Here is a 24,930-nt window from a genome sequence, read left to right as displayed (position 1 = left end):
CCTGCTTTTACAGTTTAAATCTAGGTGTGTGAAAATAAATGATATATATATCCAGTATATATAGTATATCCAGTTCAAATAAAAATCCACTACTCCCTAAAGTGAAATAAAAAAAATACATTTTTAATTCTTAAAGATGGAGTGCCATAATTTCCACTCTAAAACATGATCATGAGGTATTATATAAGGAGGCAAAATGTTAATACAAAAAAAAGAAAAAGTTTACAGTATTTGTTAAAATTACGTTATGTGGACACCCCCACCATTAAGTTTGCCTGGTGGGTGTAGTGATTAGTGGTGATCCACCTGAACTGAAGCCGCACCCATAGGGGAGGGGGTTAGGGGAGGGGATGATAATTTGATGTCACTATCACTGTTTTTTTCATTGGCACGTTTGACTGTCAGGGTTTCTTCCTGGAGAGTGAAACCTTAAATACAAAGGGAAGACATCACAACAACCACACCAAGGGGTCTACTCTAATGAAGTACTGTCACCTCATAAACACATTGCTGTTGTGTTCAACACAACACCTGCAACACTCACCAAATCCCTAAATGTGGTGGTTATACTACTACTAGTGCTTGTGCACTAGCCAAATGAACTCATTTAGCCTACGAAAGTGCTTCGACCTGCAAAAAAACGGAGCATATTAATCTCAGGTGGGTCATGCTGACCTTCAGTGACACAAAAGACAATTACGTATCCTGAAATGATGGGAGACAGACGCTTTGAGAATTGATGAGTCAGGCAATTCTTCACTTTATCCAGTGTTATTTACAACAGTAGCTACACCAGGCATCCTTTAACGCTGTATATAACAGCTCCTCTCTCTGTCTCAAGAGTGTAATTAGATGATAACAGCATCTGTGTACTGTACGCCCACACACAATCATCACAAGATTAAAACACTTTTAACTTGGTGTCCCTACTTAGGGTACAATTTAAAAAATACTCCCCCCACCCAAAGAATAGTGAAAATAACATCTACAAGCGTGTAGAAAAGCTATTTTAATATAATGTTGTAATATGGGAAAGTAAAGGGCAAGCCCAAAATAGGTAGCCTGGCTTGGCCAGCCTCATAGCGGGGATTCACTGAAGACTCTTCCCCGCAGGGAGGAAACATCAGTGAACCCTCGCTAGGAGTCTGGCCGCGCCAGGCTACAAAATAGGGACACCAGAGCTAAAGCTGCAATCCATAATGACGTTTTGTTGATGCAATACCTCTTGTCAAACAGTAGGCATCTTACCTCCAAAATGATCTATACTGGTCTCAATAGAAGAGCAGGTGTACTAACTATAGCCACTGTAGATTTGTCTCAATAGAAGAGCAGGTGTACTAACTATAGCCACTGTAGATTTGTCTCAATAGAAGAGCAGGTGTACTAACTATAGCCACTGTAGATTTGTCTCAATAGAAGAGCAGGTGTACTAACTATAGCCACTGTAGATTTGTCTCAATAGAAGAGCAGGTGTACTAACTATAGCCACTGTAGATTTGTCGCAATAGAAGAGCAGGTGTACTAACTATAGCCACTGTAGATTTGTCTCAATAGAAGAGCAGGTGTACTAACTATAGCCACTGTAGATTTGTGTTAGTTATAATGTACTAGAGCAGTGGCAGCACCCAGTTAGTATGTCTCTGTCCCTTTTATGCCCATATATGGAGTTCTTTGTCTGGCATTCCCAGGAGTCTATGCAATGTCGAAACATCATTGTGATGTCAGAACATGTCAGACTTCTTTGTCAGGCATGCCCAAATATGGAGTCTATGCAGATATCAGAACATAATTGTGATGTCAGAACAGGCTAGCTCCATATAGAGGTGGTCAGCATTAAAAATGCATTAAAAGCAGCAGATCCACAAGCTCGTTCTGAGCTTATAGTTCTGCTACTTTTGCCGCTTTTGAATTTGAACAGTTTTGGACTCCACCCGACAGAGACAATATACAGTACTAATGAGTATAATGATCATCATAGATCGTGCTGTAAATCCCATCACAAACACAGGAAGAGAGGAGCTGCCATTTAAAGCATTAACCAAATAAATGTAACATTTAACAAAAAAAAAAAAAGATAATAAAAAAATATCATACACAACATAATATTAATAAACAGCAGCAGGATTTTTGAACATAAACATAAACACCGTGATGACATCCTCCATTACATCGTCATCTTCAACCAATCAGGAGTGTCTATGTGGCACTTGTTTGATGCAGTAGTGTGTGTAATGGTGCGTTCACACCAAGCCCCCAGGGAGGCTCTCCAATGTTGAAGCACTCGGCTCTACTGGTTAGAGCGTGAACTGCAGGCGGACCCGTGGATTTATGACGAGGAAACCCCGTGCAGCTGGGCTTTAACATAGAGCGCTCGTTTGCACTTCTGCATTTGCCGGATGTAGAGCGTTCTTCCGGGTGCTTCAAAACGCCAGAGCAACTTCCACTGAAATGAATAGCGGGGGGGGGGGGGGGCGGGGCTGTCGCTCCGGTCCTCCCTCTATCCTTTTATAATATAAGACTATGGTTCACACGGGCAGATGTAAAAGATGCAAAGCTACACAGTGTATTTGTACAAGTGTGGGATTTGCTTCGTAGCGTCACGCCGCTGGCTTCCATTGACAATGAATGATAGACTGCGTCTTTGCGTCTGCCCGTGTGAACGGACTGAACGCAACATTAGGGTGTTGTGGGCTGAGCATGTTGGGTGGTTCTTCTGTCTGAAAAGTATGTTAATATGTTTTTTAATGAGATGTTTATTATCAGCATTATTATTTGTATTATTACATGCCTCCTGTTTCAAAGACCGCGCCTGCCTTGATGAAACACAGGTAGATCTGAGCATATCTGCATAGTGTGTGTGGGTGTGTGTGTTCACTAATTGCACTTGAGGACGAGGGTGTGGTGAATATCAGACGGTTCTCTGAAAGTATTTTGGCATTAGCTTTTCTTTTTTTTTTCTTCTTCCAGGAACCGTTCTGGGATGAGTTAAGTAACACAGGGGGTTCAATGTCAGCGAAACAACACAATACGTACAATGGAAACGCATTCCTTCTGTTCCAGAGACTGCAACATTGAGACAGTCTTAAAACCAGAATAAATAAAAAAAAGGTAACACCTGATTAAACCCAATGTTAACATCGATACAACAGCACACCTTCCAGATTACAGGTCTGCAGTATGTACTTTGCTCTATTTGGGTTATTGTATTTATTGGTTGAATTATCTCTATGGCCTTGTATGAATGAATTCATATAATTCCGTTCAAAACATCTTAAGACTTTGTAGACCTCGACAGACACCGCACGCCAGCAGACAAGTCATTATCGGGTGGCAACCTTGTCGCAAGCGGATGGTGGTCACATGACCACTGTACTAGCACCATGTGAACACAAGTTACTCGCCACCATTTTAAGCCTAATTTATATGCAATAGTGCAAGCGTGTTGCCTACAAGCTAACAGCACGTCGCCTTGTTAGCTTGTAAATCTGTTAGGGAGAATAACTACTTCTACTTGATTGTGCATCGTATAAATCAAGGACAGTGTTCATCCACATGCGTTATGCCCTCCCAGTGAAACGAATCACTCTCAAGTGACAAGAGGTCGACAACTTTACGAGTATTAGAGGAGAAATGTGTTCGTCTACACCCTTCCACATGGTCAGAATTGACAGAGACTACACAAGAGTGGGTGAACTGGCATAATGACTAAATTGGGGGAAAAAACATTACTTACCCAAGATTCATCAAGTTACAGTACACTGAAAAGCATAACTCTGCTAAAACATAAAATACAAACCAATGTAGCTCACTGTAGAGAAACGTGGAAAGAGACAAGGACAATGTAACATTATCTTCGTGTGGGTCTAAAAGAAACATCTCCCTCTCACAGATATGACACATCTATATAATTATGAATCATAGTTGCACCATTCTCCTCAGAAAACAGAGTGACCAGTATCAGAGAAAGAGAGGGATTGTTTTTTTGTACATCTTTTTTTTCTTTTTAACATTCTGTGCAAAATCAGACCTGAGTCGTCAGCCCCGGTTCCTAATTCCATCATACGACGGTGTCACGTACTGGAAATAAGCCAATCAATAAGCTCACAGCGTGTCACATGATCTGCGGCGAGTTGTGAGCTTATAGATGGCCATTTCCGGCACGAGACACCGTCATACGTCAAAGTATGACCTGGGCTTAGCAGGTCTCTATCTACGTGTTCAAAGCACCATCTCTTCACTTCATTCTATGTATATATTTACAGTTCCATCTAGTGTTATAGTACCAACCCTCCTCTAAACGGGTTTCAAAACATTCCCCAAACTGCTACAATTCAACCCCCAAAACACAATCCACTTTCTTCTGGTGCTCCACAGAGTTCAATCTCAGAGTCCCTACTAATTCTACATCATTCAATGGCTGTGGGGATGTAATTAAAGCCTATTCTACAATTGCACTTGTTTCAAATTTCTCTAGATAAAAGTGTCAGTGGTTTAACGTATGAACATGAATTCGATCTATGTTGACGTGATATTTTTTGTTATATGCAATGTCATTCTAACGATTTACATATTGTCTCGTTCTCTTCTGAGACAGCTAACCCTATGTGAACAGCAGAGTTGAATGTTGCAGGTTTTTCTCCTGCAACTTGGGCTTTGTTCAGACTGTAGACAAATCAGTTTAGTTTCTGATCTTTAGGACTGACTGTCCACACTGGAACACACCCCCAGTGTACAACTGTTAAAAGTATTCAATCAATCAATCAATCAATTCAGATTTGATTGTGTTTGGGTTTTTGCTTGTTCAGGCTTGATTAAAAAACAATCTGATTTGGACTGCCAGTGTGAACATAACCTTACAGATACCAGTCATGACCCCCTGTAGGTTTGAAATATCTGAGTCCCTGAATTTCAGGTGAAAAAATAAAAATAATGAAATGCATTTTGGAACGTCATCATCTCGACTGAGCTGCGGATAAGGTGATGAATGACGTGTGAACTGTATTTTAAGGTGGATTTTCTCCCTCCAACCTACAGTGTAAAAATTCACCTTGTTCATCACAGAAGGCCTTCAGCAGGTGAGGACACAGGGCACGCAGTGAGGAGGGGAGGAAGTCAGGAAAGAAGGCAAGAAGGGAAGATATAAAAAAGATAGAAAAATTAAGAAAAGTGGCAGACATAACTAGACGATTACCTCACTTGACTTCACTCAAATTAAACAAGGAGGAAGAGAGAGAGGAGGACATCAAAAGAGGAGGGGACAATTTCAGTCCAGGAGAAACTCCTTTGAAGGACACCTCAAACGGAATGGAGGAAGAGGACGTGTCCTTCCTCTCGACCGCGATTCCTCTAAGAGGAAAACGGAGGGAAGGACTTAATAAAACAAGAGAAGAGGAGCAAAACCAAGAAGGAGAACCTCCTCCCTCTCCGTCTCTCGTCATGTCTTCAGAGGAGAAGGAGGAAAGGGATCAAAAGAACTTGTCGTCGATGCGGAAGTGAGGTCGCGTGACGTCGTCGGGGTTGATGAACACCGAGATGGACTTCCCAGGGTTCTCGGTGACCAGCTGCTGCAGCTTCTTGGCCAGCCGGTCGTCGGGCTGGCTGTCTCCACCGGCGTCCGACTGCGAGGGCGAGGGCAGCCCGTTGGCCCCGCCCCCTCCCCCCACGCCGCTGCCTCCGCCACGCCACTGGGCGTCCGACGTCAGCCGGTTGGCCGCCTGGAATCAGAATCAGCTTTGTCACATCAGTCTCAAAAGTGGGTGAAATTTGTTTTCTGGGCATAGTTGAGAATAATCTATTAATTTATTAGCTTTTATCACAAACTGTAAAGGTTTTTCCCCTGTGTGGGTCCTTGCGTGCTTTCTCACATCGGATATTGACAAGGCTTTGCTACAAGACTGTACAACTAAAGGTTTTGAAAAACAAACCCAACATATTTACACCTAACACATTCAGTACCTTGGCGTGCTCGATGGTGGTGCGCAGGTGCTCGGTGGGGTCCGAGCGCACCGACGACAGCTTGCGGGCATGGAGCAGCGCCGCCTCGTCCTCCAGGTGCTCCAGCATGTTGCACTGCGGGATGAAGTAGTTGGGACACATCCTGTTGACCAGGCAGTGCTGCAGGTCGTCGATGAGGCCCAGCAGGAAGTGGGCCGAGAAGTCCTCCTGGGACAGGTAGTTGGCCGGGAGGCGGTCGCATGCCCACAGCATCATGGAGCGTAGGTGATACGGGCTGATGGCCTTGGGCCTCGACAGCAGCTTGATGATGATGGCTTTACACGCCTGTCAGAGAGAGAGAGATGAGTTACTGTCAGCTCACTCTCTGCAAGGTCTGCGAGCATCAATCATACAGACACCATGGAGGGCTGAGTGGATTCCAGCACCACCAACATCACACATCAGATGACGTTATTGATTAGTTTTAGGGCTGCAGCTATCGATTATTTTCTTCATCATTTCTTTTTCTTTTACATATCAACGACTCACAGCAAAAAACAGGCCCGGGCCGCGAAACACTGTTTCCTCCGGAAGTGTTTTAAAATAGTAAAATAGAGCAACAAATGCAGTGTTTTGGAAATAGTGAGGACATGAACTGGATATAAGACATAATGGATTATACTGTTACAGTTGTGTTGGAGTTTATGAACAGAGTTTTGATATCGTTTTGTTGCAGTTCATCAAGTATTCATATTCTTTTTGCAAAAACATGAATATTCAAGACTTCAGCGAATAGAACAAAAAGTGCTTCCACAGAGGATAATGACAGTGAAGCCAGAGATTCAAATAACGACAGATTTTAGTTTCATTGATATTGTTAATGTAATTTAGAGTTTGTCATTTCCAGGAAAATGGAAAATACACAAAGATGACACTGTAAACACCGCATGGACATTTTGATGGGTAAAAACTGCTGAACGTAATAACATTAATTGTGGGTGTGGTTTAGTTCAACTCAACGTATGAGTAGAACAAGCTTGGGGCCATTATATGTCCGTTCAGGCAGGCAGCCCAAATTAGATTTCTGACCAGATTGGTTTTGATCAAGTCTTATAGGACGACTTCACCGATTTGGTCCTCACTGATGCACATGATAATATGGTACCATTATTGTCACCTCGGTCAGTGTCTCAGAGGAGGGCTGTGGACAGTGTCTCAGTGTCTCAGAGGAGGGCTGTGGACAGTGTGTCAGTGTCTCAGAGGAGGGCTGTGGACAGTGTCTCAGTGTCTCAGAGGAGGGCTGTGGACAGTGTCTCAGTGTCTCAGAGGAGGGCTGTGGACAGTTCAGAGGAGGGCTGTGGACAGTTCAGAATCCAGCCTACCAGTGACAAGCCAGTCTGTCTATTCCTGGAAAGTTACAATGCTATAATATTATTCTGGCGTAATACAACAACAAAAAAGTGAAAAACCTAATGATCATGTAGTACAAATATGAATGAATAAATGAAAATAGGTTGAAAGTGGATGAGGTCGTCCTTGTGTGTGATTCAAATCTACTGGAATGTCTAAAGACGTAGATTTGGGCACAGTCTGGGCACACAAGATACTGCAGCCTGATTGAAACTTGGTTGTATGACTGCATGTTATTACCACAGCAACCAATGCAGATAGGAGAGCGATATTGGAATACACAAATCCAACCTGATCATATGCAAATAACAGTGTGGACAGTCATTCCTAAAGATCAGATTTGAGAAACAAATCAGGTTTTGCTGCAACCTGAACACTTTATTTATTTAGATGTTACTGTGTGCCAGCATGGACAACTATACATTTCATTTTCTGCTGCCAGTGCCACACAGTAAAGCACCTAAAAGAAACCACATCCCACATTTAACATTATCACCTTCAGCTGTTTACCTGTCAAGTTGTCAACATGTCTGAAAAGGGTCCATTCCATCCAATAAAACCATTTTTATAGCAGTAGTAGGGGCAGGAAGGTGGATTGTCATTGTCAAGTGTATTTCTAGTTGTCAGTGCACATACATTTTTTTTTAAAGTGTCTTGGCTGGGATTGACACATTCACACAAGGGACATGGGCCAATTCCATTGTGGAAAGTAATTGTAAATGTAATTTGACCAACAGTGTTGGTTCTTGTAACCATACATGAGAAGGTAAGACATGTTAGTTAAATAAGACACAGGGCCAGGTTATTTGGGTTATTTTATCATACGGCCATTTACCTTGTCTTTAACCCATTTTGGGTGGGGACCCCTTTTGGTGTTAGCATTATGTTATGCTTCAGCTATTGAAAAATAGCAGATCTACAAGCTCGTAGCGCGCCAAACTTGTAGGTCTGCTATTGTTGAAAAATCGAAGAACGACTGACATAGAAACATAGCTTTTTCAGAAAACTGTCAGGATGTAGAAGACATTTTTAGAATCTGATCTCAGGTCAAAATGGGTTAAATACAGTTATCTATTAAACAAATGGTATTTGGCGAGTACAACATTTTTGTATTGTGACGCATTTGTGTGTTTGATCTCAATCACAAAGTAAAACATCAAACAAGGCAGTGCTGAATAATGTTTGTCACTGCATTGGCCATAGTGTAGTGTTTTAGTGTACCGTTTAGCTTTAAAATGAGATCATCCTCCATCCATCTTGGATACGGCTACTGTATACAGCACCCAGCACTGCCCTCTAGTGTTTGTAGAATGATGATGGATCACAGCTCTGTGTGGAAGCTTGTTTGACAGGCGTCAATATTATTGGTTGAAATTGGTTGGTTGGTACCTGCTGATGCTCTGTCGGGTGGAAACCTCATGTTCAAAACTGTTACTTTTCAGGATTAAAATAAAAAAATCACACCCGTGTGAACTGAGTGGTGTAAGGTATTATATAGCCTGATCAGCTGTGTTCTGACGTAATGTCTGACGTAATGAAATCAGCATCAACCAATCAGCATCAACCATGCTCATTTTTTTTGCACAGACAGACTAACAAAGCCAGTTGTAGGAGTGGTTTACACCACTCAAAAAACGGCTAAAGAAGCAGATCTACAAGCTCAAAAGGCATCGCTTTGTGCCAAGTTTCGAGCTTGTGGATCTGCTACTTTTGACACTTGTGTGTGACGCTGTAGTATGATCAAGTAGGTCGTTACATTTACGAAAAAAAACAAAGTTAAAATGTGGAGATAGGATGGTTTCTGCCCAAGCAACGATTATGCCACTGTGCCTCTGTCCGTGGTGCTGAAATGGTCAAATCCTGTTTCTCTCTGTCTCTCATGCTGCCTTTCCGTTGGCACATTTGCAGAAGCAGGCGGTACTTAAAACTTTGCTGCAGAGGGGAGCGGCCGGTTGAAAATAATCTGCGGGTGGTACGGGATGAAATCATCGCTGGAATGGCTGGTAATGGTCCAGCAGGACTGAGTGGGCGGGGTGATTCAGCAGCCTAAACCCATCACAGACCAAACAATATGGGCTGGCAGAGACGGGGACTATAATACAATACACACATGGGGAATGGGCTCAATGGACACGCGCCATTTTGGAAAGAACTTGGGCCACTTCCCTACTTACCGATGATACTAATGAAGGAAGGCTCTGTTCCATTCCGGTCAAACAGATTCAGGGTGCTGCTATTGTGCGTGTTGTGCTTACTGGAAACACTCTGCTACACCAGTGGGTCTCAAGTGTTCTTGAGTGGGTTCCAAATGGCCACGTACGGGTGTGTAACTCTGACAGTGTACAAATGTGTACATTTGTGCACTCAAAGTTAAGAACCACTGCACACTAAATGGAACAGAGCCTTAATTAGTATCATCAATAAAACCTGAAGGTGGTGAAGGAAGTAGGGGAGTGGCCCGGAAGTAGGAAGAGTTATTCTGTGTGCATATACGTAGCCCATTGGTGAAAAAAATCCAACAAAAACTATTGATCCCCAAAAATATATCTGAACAGAGCTTAACCCATTTTGACCTGAGATCAGATTCTAAAAATGTCTTCTACATCCTGACAGTTTTCTGAAAAAGCTATGTTTCTATTTCAGTCGTTCTTCGATTTTTCAAAAATAGCAGACCTACGAGCTTGTAGATCTGCTATTTTTCAATAGCTAAAGCATAACACAATGCTGACACCAAAAGGGGTTCCCGCCCAAAATGGGTTAAGTGAAGGGTTCGATTTTATTTCAAGAAATAAATCTAGCTTTACTTCCAATGCCAAGAAAAAGCTTGTGGAAGCTACTTTCCTGTCTGTGATTGATTGTGGTGACATATTGTGTACGTCTCTGATTGCTTATGTTGGTGACAGACAGTAAATTGCACATGCAGCCTCATCCATTTTACAAGGCCTTCATTCAGTGCACCAGGAATCTCTTACGTTGTATTGCAAATCAAATGCAATGTCCCTCACTCACCAGAGTTATTACAGAGTTTTTAAATATTCATTGATTCATTTTTATTTAGTTAGTTTATTTAACTTAGGGTTAATTTAGTTTTTTCAGGTATTATGAGGAAAGCCCTGATTTACAGATGCTGAAATTAACTAGAATGTTAGATATGATGTTAAAAATATATATATTTCGCTTGTGTTATTTTTTGATTTTAGCATGATTTTAGCATGACTCTTTAGTGTGGGCAGGCCCAATCCGAGCCCCCATTCCATTATATTAACACATTTTGTGCCCAAGACGTCCACAGACGTCCTAGGAATTACCGCATGTAGTGCCCAGGACGTCTGTGGACGTCTTGGTTTTTTCTTTACTTTAAAAATGTCAAAAAGTGGGCACCCTGGGTCGCCATTTTGAAAGATTAAAAGGGCACATAATGTGTTAATAATTAAAGTAGCCCTAAGATGGACCCCACCTGGAAAGAGGAAACAAGGAAGGCCAAAAACAACCTGGCGGAGAACTGTGACCTCAGAACTGAAGATGGCAAATCTGACATGGGGCGAGGCACAACATGCTGCCCAGGATATGACCAGATGGAAGCAGATAGTCGCAGCCTTATGTTCCACCGGGAACCAAGAGGATTAAGTAAGTAAGTAATAATGTGTTAAGATTCATTCATAAAACATATGTGAAATAAAATCGGCACTGCGGTTCACAGACACACAGGCGGCTGGACTCCTGCAGAGCAACACAAACTCACGGTCGAATTTCATGTGTTGAGGTGAGCGTGAGCCTTTGCAGCGGCATCAGACACATTCGGTTCAGTTTGCTCTTTACCGTTTCTTAATTCTTTGCTCTAAACAGGTTTTCTCCTTGATCGTGATAGACCTGATTTTCTGCCTTTATTGATAGATACAAGTGAAGAATGACACTTATGACAGGAAAGAGGGAGAGAGACGGGGAGAGACATGCAGCAAAGGTCGTCAGGAATGGGACTCGAACACGCGACTCGCCGTCAGGCCAGAGCCTATATGTGGCATGCGCCTGGACCACTAGGCCAGCGGGCGCCCCCGTCTGCTTGTTTTTAACCTGACCGTGTGTAGCACTTTGGTTGACCCATGGTCATTGTACATGTGCTGTATAAATAACCCATTAAGAGCTGAGACCAGATTCTACAAAACGTCTTCTAAATCATGATCATGACTTCTATATCAGTGCTCAAACTATTTCATGTCAAGGACCACAAATATTATATGTATCTGGCCGCCGATCCCCATCGGAAAATATGCAAATCTTTGAGTTAAAGACTTGAAAGAATATATATATTCAAAGATTTGCACACATTTTCACGATTTAAAACAAATAGCAGATCTACAAGCTCTGCTAGTTTAAAATAATGGTTAAAGTGGTTAAATGCTAATGTTAAATGCTATGGTGACACGGATGCTCGAGCATTCACCTGGTAGGCTTGCATCAGACTGGACGAGATGCACTTCTTGAGCTGCACCTCGCTGCGGGCGAACGACAGGCGCCACTCGTTCTCCTTGCAGCCCTTGAAGGAGCAGGCGGGCACCAGGTAGAAGCCGGAGATCACCTCCTCCTCGGTGATCTTGCCGTCCCAGAAGTGGTTCTCCATCAGCCAGCTCTGGGCCACGGCGGGCCAGCCCTTGAAGGAGACCACGGGCACGATGTCGTACAGCATGCGACTGCTGCCCACGCCCAGGATGACCGAGATCACCGTCCCGTTGCGCTCCACCTTCTCCACCCGCGGCATACCTCTCTGGGGCTTCTTCTGGATCTATAAAACACACAGCACATTACATTGTGTCTGTCTGTCTGTCTGTCTGTCTGTCTGTCTGTCTACTTATATAGGAAATATCTTCTGGATCTAAACACACAACACCACAAAACATTACTATATGTCTGTCTGTCTATATAGGAAATTACTTCTGGATCTACAACACATTGCAATGTGTCTGTCTGTCTGTCTACTTAATTATATAGGAAATAACTTCTGGATCTAAACACACAACACCACAAAACATTACTATATGTCTGTCTGTCTACATAGGAAATTACTTCTGGATCTATAACACACAACACATTAAACTACAGATTTTGCAATTTGGGGAAATTGCAAGTGTGGTTGCACCGACCACAATGATGAAACAGTGTGGCGTGAGTAGCTCACCATGTATAGTATGATGATGATGTTGTATTGACCCACATGACGTCACAGGGGGCGGAATAATAAACACAAAACTGTTTTACACTATAAATAAAGTCGGACAATTACTATAGTCTGGAACATCTCTCTCTCTCTCTCTCTCTCTCTCTCACAAGACGATTTAGGCATTTGACCCTCTTATCCAGAGACTACATGGAATGCAGAGCGGCAGTGTAGTGCCTCAAGAAACTAGGATCACAGGTAAACCAAGAAACTCGCATCAGTCTAAACAACAATGTATTATCAACAATATATTGAACGTGGCATCTCTCTAAATAACTTGCTCTCTATGTGTTACCCGGCTATGAGCACTCATCCTGAGCACTCATCCTGAGCACTCATCCTGAGCACGTGTTGTACATACCTCACTTCAAGACTTACTTGTATATTACATATGGAGAGAATGTGTTATATGATGGATATGATGAATTCAAGCAGCCATTTTAGATCACCTTGCTCAAATATCACACTTCAGTATTTACATAGCTGTATGCCTTCCACTCTTTAGCAGTGTAACTTATTGTAATGACGAGTTTTTTTAAAATAATGCCCTGTTCTTTTTTTTAAATCCACACATATTAACTAAAACATGAGAACAAATGACTGCATGGTCATATAGAATAGGTTAAGTGCTACAGGTGAGTCGTCAGATTACAGCAGGAAATTGGGAGTGAGTCTTGCTTTGTAGGTCAACATCAGTGTTTTGTACTGTTGTGCAGGCAGCAACACATTACAATTAGTCTGTCTGTGTCTATAGGAAATATGTCTATATTGCGTTTGCCTTCGATAATGGACATTAATTGTTATTACTAGCCCTTACCCGTTGTGAGATATTGCCCCCCCTTGTGGCCATGGGGGGTACTGCGCCCTGGGTGCGTTTTCGCATTTTTAATTCACTAATAAATTCATTATTAATTTATAATTTGTTAAATTGGAAAAATGGCTTCGTTAAGACCTCCATATTATTATGGTCAATGCCTGTGTGAAAAGTGGGAGCCATTGGTGGAGGCGGTGAGGAGATACGGCGGTGTTTCTGACGGACATTTAGACATTCAGACAGACATTGACTGAATTATAGTATGATGATGATGATGATGATTATCCATTTGATGAACAGTTGTGGAACATGAATAGACATTTCAGTGCAAGAACTATCACAGCTCAGATGGCCATGAAATGTTGGGACCTTTATGTATACTACAGTACAGTCACTTCCATTATCAGCCGCACACTGTAACCCAAAACTCATTCTGAATCCCATGTGTGTCCTTGTCAGCTGCAGCAACAGGAGCGTTCATTCCTAATTATTTTAATCCGATTGACGATTAATTTACGTGAGCACTGAATGAAATGATCAGATAGGATGTCCTTGATAAGACTGTATATGACATGCAAAAACAAATCTCAGAATATAAATACTCCTGCAGTTATTATGTAATATATTGTAATCAATATGGGAGTCCAGGATGAACTTCACCTCCGGGGGGAGGTGGAGCTTGCCATTCAAATATATGGATGCAAATTAGGGATGTTAATAGTCGATTAATCACCGTTAAGAAATTATTCAATTAAATTGAACATTTAACAATGAATCGAAGATTCTGCGGTTCCATCATTGGGCGGTTTCCTGTGAATGTAATGCTGTCTGCGCACGTGGCTGAGGTTAAAGAAAAGTCCCCCCCACCTTGGTAGGCACAGAAACGTCTCTGCTTTTGCATGTGATGTGACAGACAAGACAGTGCACTTTATTTCATTTTATTCCACATACAAAGATGCCATTGCCTGGCCCTGTATCTCAATGGTCCAAATATGCCTTTTGCATTATTTCTGTAGATCAGCAAAATGTAATTTTTATGTTAAGACATTGAGGGAAATTAAGATTCTCAGATAAATAAAATAAAAAGACGCTGCTTATCTTACTAACCGGTTAATCGATCGATTATGTTATCAAAACGTATCAATTATCAATTAACAAATTAATCGATAAATATCATCCCTAATGCAAATTACTGATATCATAACCATTTCAGACCATGATAGAAGCTTCTTTGGAAATTGTAAATACAAGCTAGGATTATGGATATTATGATAGCCCTGATCTGGCTCTAATAACAACGTGATGAGCTGATATACCTCCAGTATTACCACAGATATGGACTGATAGCACCTACTATACTAGGGCTGAAACTATCCATTGTTTTCGGAGAGATTGTTCCATCTATGTGTTTTATTAATTCTTTCTATGCCCGCTAGGTGGTAGCATAAGCACAGCTAAGCCTTGCCACCATTCACTTCCCATTGTAACGACCCGCCGTTTCATTTCCGGGTCATCAGTGAGGTGGGGGTACAAACATGTTCATAGATGGCTGATGCCGTACCCTAGCCTAGGGGGTATGATTATAAATCGTAGATAGCACAGAAATAATTAATGGAATAATCAAGAAGTGGCCCTGGCTGTATATAATTTTAAATAGATCAACAAATTGATGAAAAGATATTACAATATTCCTTCATTAAAATTGGCCTAAGGCTAGTGATAATTATTTATAATCAGTTCAAATAAGCAACCATTGCATTCCCTAGATCACTGTTTCCCAAACAGTGAGTTGGGAGTCGGGACCCATTTGTTGGTCTTGGACACATTCTTATGGGTCACTTAATGGGACCCATAAGATGCAAATCGTGGTGCAAAGCGACACGTTGTGAGCTTGTAGATCTGCATTTTCAACTACGGTAGTTTGGGTCCCGGGGAGACATAAAATATCTCTTTTGGGTCACGGGCTAAAAGGTTTGGGAACCAGTGCCCTAGAGGCTCCCTGTAACGTACCTCTTGCAGGTCCAGCGCTATGGACTGGTGGAAGCAGTGCCCTAGACCTAGAGGCTCCCATACCATACCTCTTGCAGGACCAGTTCTATGGACTGGTGGAAGCAGTGCCCTAGAGGCTCCCATAACGTACCTCTTGCAGGACCAGTTCTATGGACTGGTGGAAGCAATGCCCTAGAGGCTCCCATAACGTACCTCTTGCAGGACCAGCTCTATGGACTGGTGGAAGCAGTGCCCTAGAAGCTCCCATAACGTACCTCTTGCAGGACCAGCGCTATGGACTGGTGGAAGCAGTGCCCTAGAGGCTCCCATAACGTACCTCTTGCAGGACCAGCGCTATGGACTGGTGGAAGCAGTGCCCTAGAAGCTCCCATAACGTACCTCTTGCAGGACCAGCGCTATGGACTGGTGGAAGCAGTGCCCTAGAGGCTCCCATAACATACCTCTTGCAGGACCAGCGCTATGGACTGGTGGAAGCAGTTCCCTAGAGGCTTCCATAACGTACCTCTTGCAGAACCAGCGCTATGGACTGGTAGAACCAGTCGGCCACCAGTGTGGGGGAGAAGAAGTAGTTGGTGGCTCCGTTGATGTGGTCCACCACGGTGCAGCAGTCCTTCCAGCGGGCGATGGTGGCCTCGTCGAACAGCCGCAGGCTCAGCCACGAGTGGCAGAGCGCCGAGTGGCGCATGTCCAGCGTCACCGGCTGGTTGCGGTCGTGCAGCTTGAGCGCGGGCACCAGCAGCGTGAAGTCCATGTCGTAGTCGGCGCCGCGTGCGTACGGCGTCAGCTCGTCCAGGTCCATGTCCACCACGCCCTCACGCACGCCGCCCGACAGCAGCAGGTACTCGTTGGCCACCGGTAGCTTCTGGTCCAACTTCTGCACCATGCCTGAGGGGGACGGGAGAGAGAGAGAGAGAGCAGAGTTGATTTTGACAGCAAATTTTGATTTTAACTTTTAGTCTTTTGAGTAAAATTGTATTTGTTTTTGTGTCCGTAGAGCTCTTGCCTTTGGACCACAAGAACATGGGTTCGATCCCGGGCACTGCCAACTCATTGTATGAGTAGCACGGCTTGGGTGCAGCAAGTCATGCGGTAAGTACTGGGAGCTGATGGCAGGTGCGGCGCTCCACCTCATCAATCCATCTCCCAGTGGTCTAGCGCATTGTAACGGGGACAGACTCCTGCATTTTACCGGTTGATACCGACAATAAGCCACTCCCGAGTCCCGACTTACTTACATTTTAGGCATAATGTTTTTAGTCGACTAAATCTACAGCTGAATTTGTCGACTGAAATGTATTTTGCCGAGCATTGATGGCGTCGTAACTCGTAATGGCTTATTTTACAATTGGTTACGTGCAGAAAATAGCAGATCTACAAGCTCACAAGATTTCAACAAATTTCAGACGAAAAACAGACCGGCGTATTGGTCCAAGCACCCTAGGCTGGTAAACCTGACAGCATGTCGCGGGTTCGATTCCTGATCCCGACAACCTTTGCTGTGTGTCACTCCCCATCTCTCTCCCCATTTCCTGTCAGTCTACTGTCAATCAATAAAGGCATAAAAGCACAAAAATAGTTCTTAAAGAAGAGTGCCGTGATCTTTTAAATTTCTTTTCCAGTTTTTCATGTGAGGCGACAGTTCTTCATTAAACCCGTTGGTGTGGTTGTTATGTGCAATGATGTCTTCCCTTTGTATTTAGGGTTTGTTCCTGGAGGCTGAAACCTTGACAGTCAAATGTGCCAATGAAAAAAACAGTGATATATTGACATCACAATATCATCCTAACCCCTCCCCCTTTATCATACAACAACAGCTGTGGGTGCGGCTTCAGTTCAGGTGGATCACCACCCATCAGGCAACCCATGCATACTACTTACTGAACTGGTAGGCGTGTCAACATAAAATCGACATTTTAACAAATACTGTACACTTTTTTGAAAAAGATATTCCTCCTATATAGTAATAATACCTGATGATCATGTTTTAGAGTGGAAAAAAATCCAGGCAAAAAAAGAAAAAGATTGCTGAGAAACAAAACTTCAGGTGGTCTAAAAGATATTGTACAATTTAAATAAAAAAAAACTAATACTAATAATAGACAAGACTGTGTAAACAGAAACACAGCAGATGCATGAAGCAAGATGTATCGTGCTGTATGTTGTTTTTACTGGCCTCTATTTGGGTTTATTCTGTTCTGTTCTTATTATGTCAGGATGACATGATGAGAGAGGATGTTCTCTCTCTGCATATCGCCCGTTACTTCCTCTCCACTGACTCCAGACTGTCTGTTCTCCCTCGCTCGCTTGCACGCACGCACACATGCGCAGTCGCGCACGCACTCACACACGCACACACAGCATGGTGACAAACAGGAGACTGGCAGCAACCCACAGCATTCCTGAGCTGAAACAGAGAGGCACTGATTGACTAACATACTGAGGAGAGGAGAGGAGAGGAGAGGAGAGGAGAGGAGAGGAGAGGAGAGATCGTCCATTTTAATGTTAGAGAACTACATGATAGTGGAAAAAGATGATGACCATAATTACTGCTACATATTCTTGATCTTAGCTATCAATAACGATGACCTATTTTATTAGATTTAGATATCATGCAGACAGGTGTATTCTGGGGAAATCTGTTTTACTGGGACCGTTACACATTCCGTTACTATATTAATACTAAATATATCTGATGACATTTTTTCATTTTTCTTCCTAGCAGCTGCAATGAATAATAAACGTTTTTCTGCACGGAATGAGTAGATTTATCTGCTGAATTAAGTAATAATAACTAAGGTGTCTGTCTGTGTGCGTGTGTGTGTGTGTGTGTGTGTGTGTGTGTGTGTGTGTGTGTGTGTTGCATTTAGGGGATTTGCTGACAGGGCCTAGTGGATTTATAATCCGGTTCTGGAGGAGATCCAGTATGATAATGAAGGTTGTCCTCCACAAACAAAGGGCTGGGTGATATTGGCAATGGCAACCTCAACATAGAAAAATGTGACACCATTTTGAGGCCGACTACTGGTTCTTTCAGACAAAATGTACACATAGAAAAAGAACACTAGTTATTGCAGATATGATGCATACAGCCGTTAAGGCCTTTTAAGCTACATTGACAATATAATGTATTGCTGTGTATGACAGACAGTACTTTCTTTCCTTGCTCTTTACCTGTAACTCTGTAATGAATTAGAATATTGTGTAAAAGTTCATTCCCCCCCCCTAATATAATTCAAAAAGTGAAAGTTTCATATATTCTCAATTCATTGTGCATAAAGTATTTAATCTTGATGATTATGGCATACAGCTCATGAAAATCAAAACATCCTAGATGTCGACCATCTGAAAAGTATATTAATGTATGCAATTAATACTTTGTCTGGGCTACTTTTGAACAAATGATTTCATCAATGGGGCGTGGCATGGAGGTGATCAGCCTTTGTCACTGTTGAGGTTTGCTTTGATAACAGCCGTAAATGCTTGTACGAGTCTCATGTCTCACACCTTCCTCTTGACAATACAACCTAGATTCTCTGTGGGGTTCAGGTCAGGCCAGTTCGCTGGTCAGTTAAGCACAGTAATACCATGGTCAGTACACCAGTTACTAGTAGTTTTGGCACTGTGGGCAGGTGCCAAATCGAGCTGGAAACGAAAATTAGCATCTCCATGAAGCTTGTCAACATACCGAAGCACAATGTACTCTAAAAAGTTGGCTGTGTTGAAACCATTGTTAAGTTTGCACTGTCAGTGGATCAACACCAGCAGATAACATGGCCATCACTGTGTTTTGTCAAGTCCAGAGTCTCAACACAACCATCTATTATGATATTATACAGCACTGTGTGCCTCTGTACATTGACAAGCATTATGTTAATGCTGATCTTCCTTTTCAGGCAGCACTTGGCACCTGCCCACAGAGCCAAAACTACTACTAGTTTCAAGCCTGTTTTCTGCAAGACATTACTCTATAAGCCATATCTCCAAAACTGGTGGGTCAAACTGAACAACCAATGTCAATTTGAAGCCATGATTCCCTGCTTTCATATGACATGAAAAAACGAAAATTCAAAAAGAATCCAATGGCAGTCCCTCAGTCACATTTGGCCACTATTGGTGTGCTGATCATGGTATTACTGTGCTTAACTGACCAGCCAACTGGCCTGACACACAGATAATATAGGTTGTATTGTCAAGAGGAAGGTGTGAGACATAAGACTGAACAATACAGATTAATTTACGGTTGTTATCAAAGCAAACCTGGACTTCCATAACACCTCAACAGTGCCACAGGCTGATCACCTCCATGCCACGCCCCATTGATGAAATAATTTGTTCAAAAGTAGCCCAGACCATGTATTAATTGCATACATTAATATACTTTTCACATGGTCGATATTTCTCATTTAAAAATCTTTTCTTTAGTGGTCTCGTAAAATATTCTAATTTGTTGATAGGATTTTTTGATTTTCATGAGCTGTATGCCATAATCATCAAGATTAAAACAAAAAAAAAGGTTTTAAATACTTCACTTTATGCACAACAAAGTTTCCCTTTTTTCATTATATTACGGAAGAAAATGAACTTTTACACAATATTCTAATTCATTGAGATGGAGCTGTATATCACCAACTTCTAATCTAAGATACACAGTCAACACAATCCATCCCAATACATTACAATAGAAACGCAGACCAGGTGCCAGCGTTTCTGTTGTAAAAAAAAAGAAAAGTTTTGAAAAAAAAGACGTTCCTGGCTTGGATTGGGTTAATGTTTGTGTTGGTTTGTATATTACATATCATCTACAATCTGATACATGTCTTAGATTATATACTGTAGTATTTAGATCCTACAGTATGTACAGTCAGTATTACAATGTAGGCATTTAGCAGACGCTCTTAATCTAGAGCAACATACAGTAAGCAAGACAAACACACAGGTAATGCATCATCAAATGCATATAAATAGTCATCTAGGATCATGGGTAAACCAAGAACAGATCAGTCTAAACAAATATCAAAACATTTATAAAAATAATAATGTACATTAATTTGAAAATATACAAAGTATAGGATGCCAGGTCAACAAGCTGGCATCTGTCTGCATAACATGCCATCTAAATTACATTTGCCTTTGCATAAACCTGCAAGGTCGTTAAGGCTAGGGCAAGTGCTACATATTATAATATCCATCAGCTGAGAGACATACAGTAGGTCTAGTAGTTGATCAAGTGGGCACACGGGTTCATCTCTAGGCCAGCGGTGTCAGAGTGTATTTAGAGATAAATGTGATTATGAAACACTTTTAGCCTGACGTTTCTGAGGACAAACGACTGAGCTGAACTCGTGTGAACGCTTACTGTCTTTGCAGTAGAGTGAGTAGAGCAGTGGTTCTCAGACGATTTAATTTCAAAGACCCCCATAACACCGAGTGTACAAATGAAGCCTTACGCTTACGGGTCCATTTGGTTCCGACGGGTAACAGCAAGATTGAAAGGGAAGAGGTATATAAGATGGTAGTGGGACCAGCCACACTGTACGGCTTGGAAATGGTGGCACTGACGAAAAGACAGACGGACACTGCGATTTGTATTAGCAGTGACAAGGCAGGACACGATCAGAAGTGACTACATTACAGGATCAGCCCAGGTTAGCAGGTTTGGCGAAAAAACAAGAGGCGCGAGCGAGGTCGAGATGGCTTGGACATGTGCAGAGGAGGGATGAGGGCTACATTGGGAGAAGGATGCTGAAGATCATGGAACTGCCAGGCAAGACTCAAGAGGAGAAGAGGAAGGAAGGAGGTGGTTTGTGGATGCAGTGAGAGACAACATGCAGGACGTGGCTCTGTCTAGTGACTGAGGAAAACAGAACCAGATTTAAAGAGATGATCCGATGTGGAATTAGCCGAAAGAAGAAAACACAGCCCTCTGCAGAAAGGTCATTGTATGAGACTCATTAACTAATATGCTGCGTGTTGAGAAGAAGAAGAATCGCATCCAACAACACATTCTCAGTCCCAACCTTGTCAGGCTTCAGACGTAAAACAGACTCATTGATCTTCTCTCTCCTTTCATTGTCAATGAAAGGGGAGAAGTTCAATGAGCCCGAGTCCAACCTGAGCCTGATCTATATATAGTGTCACACTGTAATGGAGGTGCAGCTTTGCTGAGTGCCGATCCATGTCTGTATTTGATAGAAAACCATTTGTCTGGTTAAGAAGAACCTGAGCTAATTATTAGCCTGACAATTAAATATATTCACCTGAAAGCTATTTAGCCTATTTACCCTGTAATCATCCTTGCAACCAATCAAGATGCAACAACTATAGTCTGCTATGAAAACGAATTGTTTTCTCTCTGTGTCACTGTCACCTAGACTACAGTTACTATGACGACTGTTTCAACTACATCCACTGCCGTTTAAGGGCCACGGACCCCTACTAGGCAGATTTTTGTCGTTTGTTTTCCAGTTCAGATTCAAAACTACAGCACATTAAAAACAACTAGAGCGGTGCCCGTGGGGCCTCTACAATGGTACCCGTTGGGCACTGGCCTACTTGGTATGATGCACATTGTAAATGCATGCCCCACCCAGATATTATGCGTTGGAGCCTCTACAGCGCTGCCTGTTGGGCACTGGCCTACTTGGAACGATGCATGTTGGAAATGCATGCCCCACCTAGATATTATGTCTGTGTCCCTTTTATGTCCATATATGGAGTTCTTTGTCAGGCATGCCCAAATATGGAGTATATGCAGACGTCAGAATGATGTCAGGACTGGCCAGCTCCATATATGGACCCTGGGCAGGGGCCCTGTCCAGAGCCCAGGCAGAAATAAGCCTTTTTGGGGCAGTACAGGACAACGGGCACTGCACCCCCTGCGGTGGTGTGGCACGCGTGTGTCAAATTTGAATAGATAGATAGATGGCAGACTTGGTAAGCAACTCAGCTGCAGCTAATCAAATTAATACAGGATTGTCAACACACATTGAAACAACTACATCTAGATTCCCATTATTAACTTGGGAGTAGAGTACTATAAGGTCAGTCTTATGTGGCGGCTGGCCTGCCATATTTAGTCGTTTTTAACCTGAACCAGAAACCAAACTGCAAGATCGGCCTAGGGTTTCAACCCTCTTTAACCCATTTAGACCTGAGGACGCATCTGTGTCATATTATAGCTTTTAACCCATTTTGGGGCGGGAACCCCTTTTGGTGTTTTAACTAAGCATTATGTTATACTTTAGCTATTGAAAAATAGCAGATCTACAAGCTCATAGCGCGCCACCGAGTGGCGCGCTATGAACTTGTAGGTCTGCTATTTTTGAAAAATCTTAAAAATGCGGCACAAATCTTTGAATATATATTCTTTCAGAGCGAACGTTTTTTTTATTTCGACGTCAGGCCTGAATGGGTTAACTCTGTTGTTGACTCCTCTGCGTGTAGTTAGCAATGTGTCTATCTGCTCCTGCAACCTTCTCTCAAACATTCACTTTCTGTCAACAACTTACTATGAAATAGGCCATTTTCACTCAGCTGGATTTAACATAAAGTAGATTAAAATCACCCTGCAGCTGAGTGCTGACATCAGTGAGGGGATCGTTTCAAGGTAAAGAAGACAACATGCGTGTCATGTGTATGACGGTTGGGGAAGCGTATGTGAAATTATTTGCAGATAATAAGGAATGTGGCGGTTTAGAGACGTGTCCAGAACACTGGCCTACCTGCAGTGCATGGTGAGAAGCAGGCTCACAGTTACCATGTACAACAGTGTTTAAACCATGGTGATTAAAAAGCACATTAACAACAGTTGACATTACCCACAGGCAGGCACGCGCGCGCGCGTACACACGCGTACACACGCGTACACACACACACACACACACACACACACACACACACACACACAGTAATCAATATATATTGACTCGAAAGCGCTGTGCAATTTGAGTTCTCCTCCCTGCATTCTATCTATCTATCTATTGTAGAAGGGCTGTTTAACACACAGCGTTTCAGATCATAAATATTTTTTTATAAAACATATACCGGTATGATATAATGTCCTCAACCAGTATAAGAAAATGATAGAGTTGAGTTGGTAATTGACCAGCATTGAGGTGATAATCATAAATAATGTAATGAATAATAATAATAATAATAATAAAGTACATCTCACCCGGCATTGGGAATACAGGCCCCTAATCATATCACATCATATCATAGTACACTCACCCAGGCTAGTATTGAGAAGATGATCATGATGTAAATCATATTAAATATATTCAACCCAGCATTGAGAAGATGATCATACATTATATCATAATCAAATAAATAGATCTATGTACTATTCACCCATCATTGAGAATATTAGTCACATGAATAATATGATGCACAGTACCTACAGTACCCATCATATAATAACACCATAATAAACATATCTCAGCCAGTACGCTCATAAAATAAAGATAGTAAATTAATCTGACCCAGCATAGAAGATATGTTCATAAATAAATTAATATAACATAAAATCTATTCATATGACTTAATAAAGCACAATACATATGTATTTATTATTCACCCATTACTGAGAATCACACACACACACACACACACACACACACACACACACACACACACACACACACGTTTTTAGTACGTCTGGACTCTGGACTAGAATATATGATCATAAATAATATAACAAACATGTGTCACCCTCCCATCTTATTGATCAGAAGATAATAAAAACACATGCAATAATAAACATAAGTCACCCAGCATAGAGAATATAAAAATAAAGACAGTAGAACGTATAAACCTGACCCAGCACAGAGAATGTAAAATAAAGACAGTAGATAGAACATAACCTGACCCAGCATAGATAATCTAAAATAAAGACAGTAGATAGAACATAACCTGACCCAGCATAGAGAAGATGAAGTCCTTGGCCGTGTGGATTTCCAGCGCCCGCTGGTCGTCATACTCCCGCTGGTCGTGTTTGCTGAATTCCTGGATGAGTCTGTTGAGCTCCTCCATCCTGGCGCCGGACCTGAAGTCCAGCTCGGGGACGCCGTGCTGCAGCACTTTGTTGTTGTTGGTGTTGGACGAGCTGGGAGTGGCGGTGGGACTGCTGCTGCTTCCCTGTAGGCTGCTCACAGAACCAGCCCGACTGGACAGAGTGGCCGCCATGTTGCTGCCTGCCAGAGTGGGACTGACTGTAGTGAATACAGTGCCAGTGAGCACCACCCTGACGTGGTCAAGTCAACACTCGTATTCATCAGACTTCTGTTCTGAAGTATAGGGTTCCGGTTTACACAATAAAGGCTTTACATACAATAACAAAACATGACTGTAGAATATATAATTTCTATACAAATACATAGAAAATTAATTATAATTAATTATAAATAAGTATTGTTATTATGCAGTTACATATGGTTATGATACTTTTGTAATTTAAGAAAGGGTACTTATTTGACTTTCATTTTGAAGGCAGGAATGATGTTCCTGATGACTTCATAGACTGAGGGTGGCGAGGCGTGGTAAATTATGATGA

General features: G+C 42.2%; 1 protein-coding gene across 2 annotated transcripts; it reads right to left on the bottom strand.

The window, feature by feature from the left end:
• Nucleotides 1-734: 734 nt before the first annotated feature.
• LOC306932374 (nucleotidyltransferase MB21D2) lies at nt 735-24,626 on the bottom strand. Of its 2 annotated transcripts, XR_013791101.1 has the most exons (6): nt 24,296-24,626; nt 15,883-16,265; nt 11,786-12,124; nt 5,956-6,279; nt 1,582-5,714; nt 735-1,304 (listed from the first exon to the last, which is right to left on the bottom strand). XR_013791101.1 is itself a non-coding variant. In XM_079514162.1 (5 exons), exons 1-5 carry the CDS (start codon nt 24,561-24,563, stop codon nt 5,466-5,468), a joined length of 1,563 nt encoding a protein of 520 aa, XP_079370288.1. In that variant the 5' UTR covers nt 24,564-24,626; the 3' UTR covers nt 735-5,465. The 2 variants fall into 2 exon arrangements, 1 of the variants encoding a protein (XP_079370288.1); XM_079514162.1 differs by having other exon boundaries at nt 735-5,714.
• Nucleotides 24,627-24,930: the final 304 nt, after the last annotated feature.

Source organism: Electrona antarctica (assembly GCF_951216825.1).
Source record: "Electrona antarctica genome assembly, chromosome: 11".
NCBI lineage: Eukaryota > Metazoa > Chordata > Actinopteri > Myctophiformes > Myctophidae > Electrona > Electrona antarctica.
Note: the sequence above shows the minus strand (reverse complement) of the source record. Positions and strands in the feature narration are given on the sequence as shown.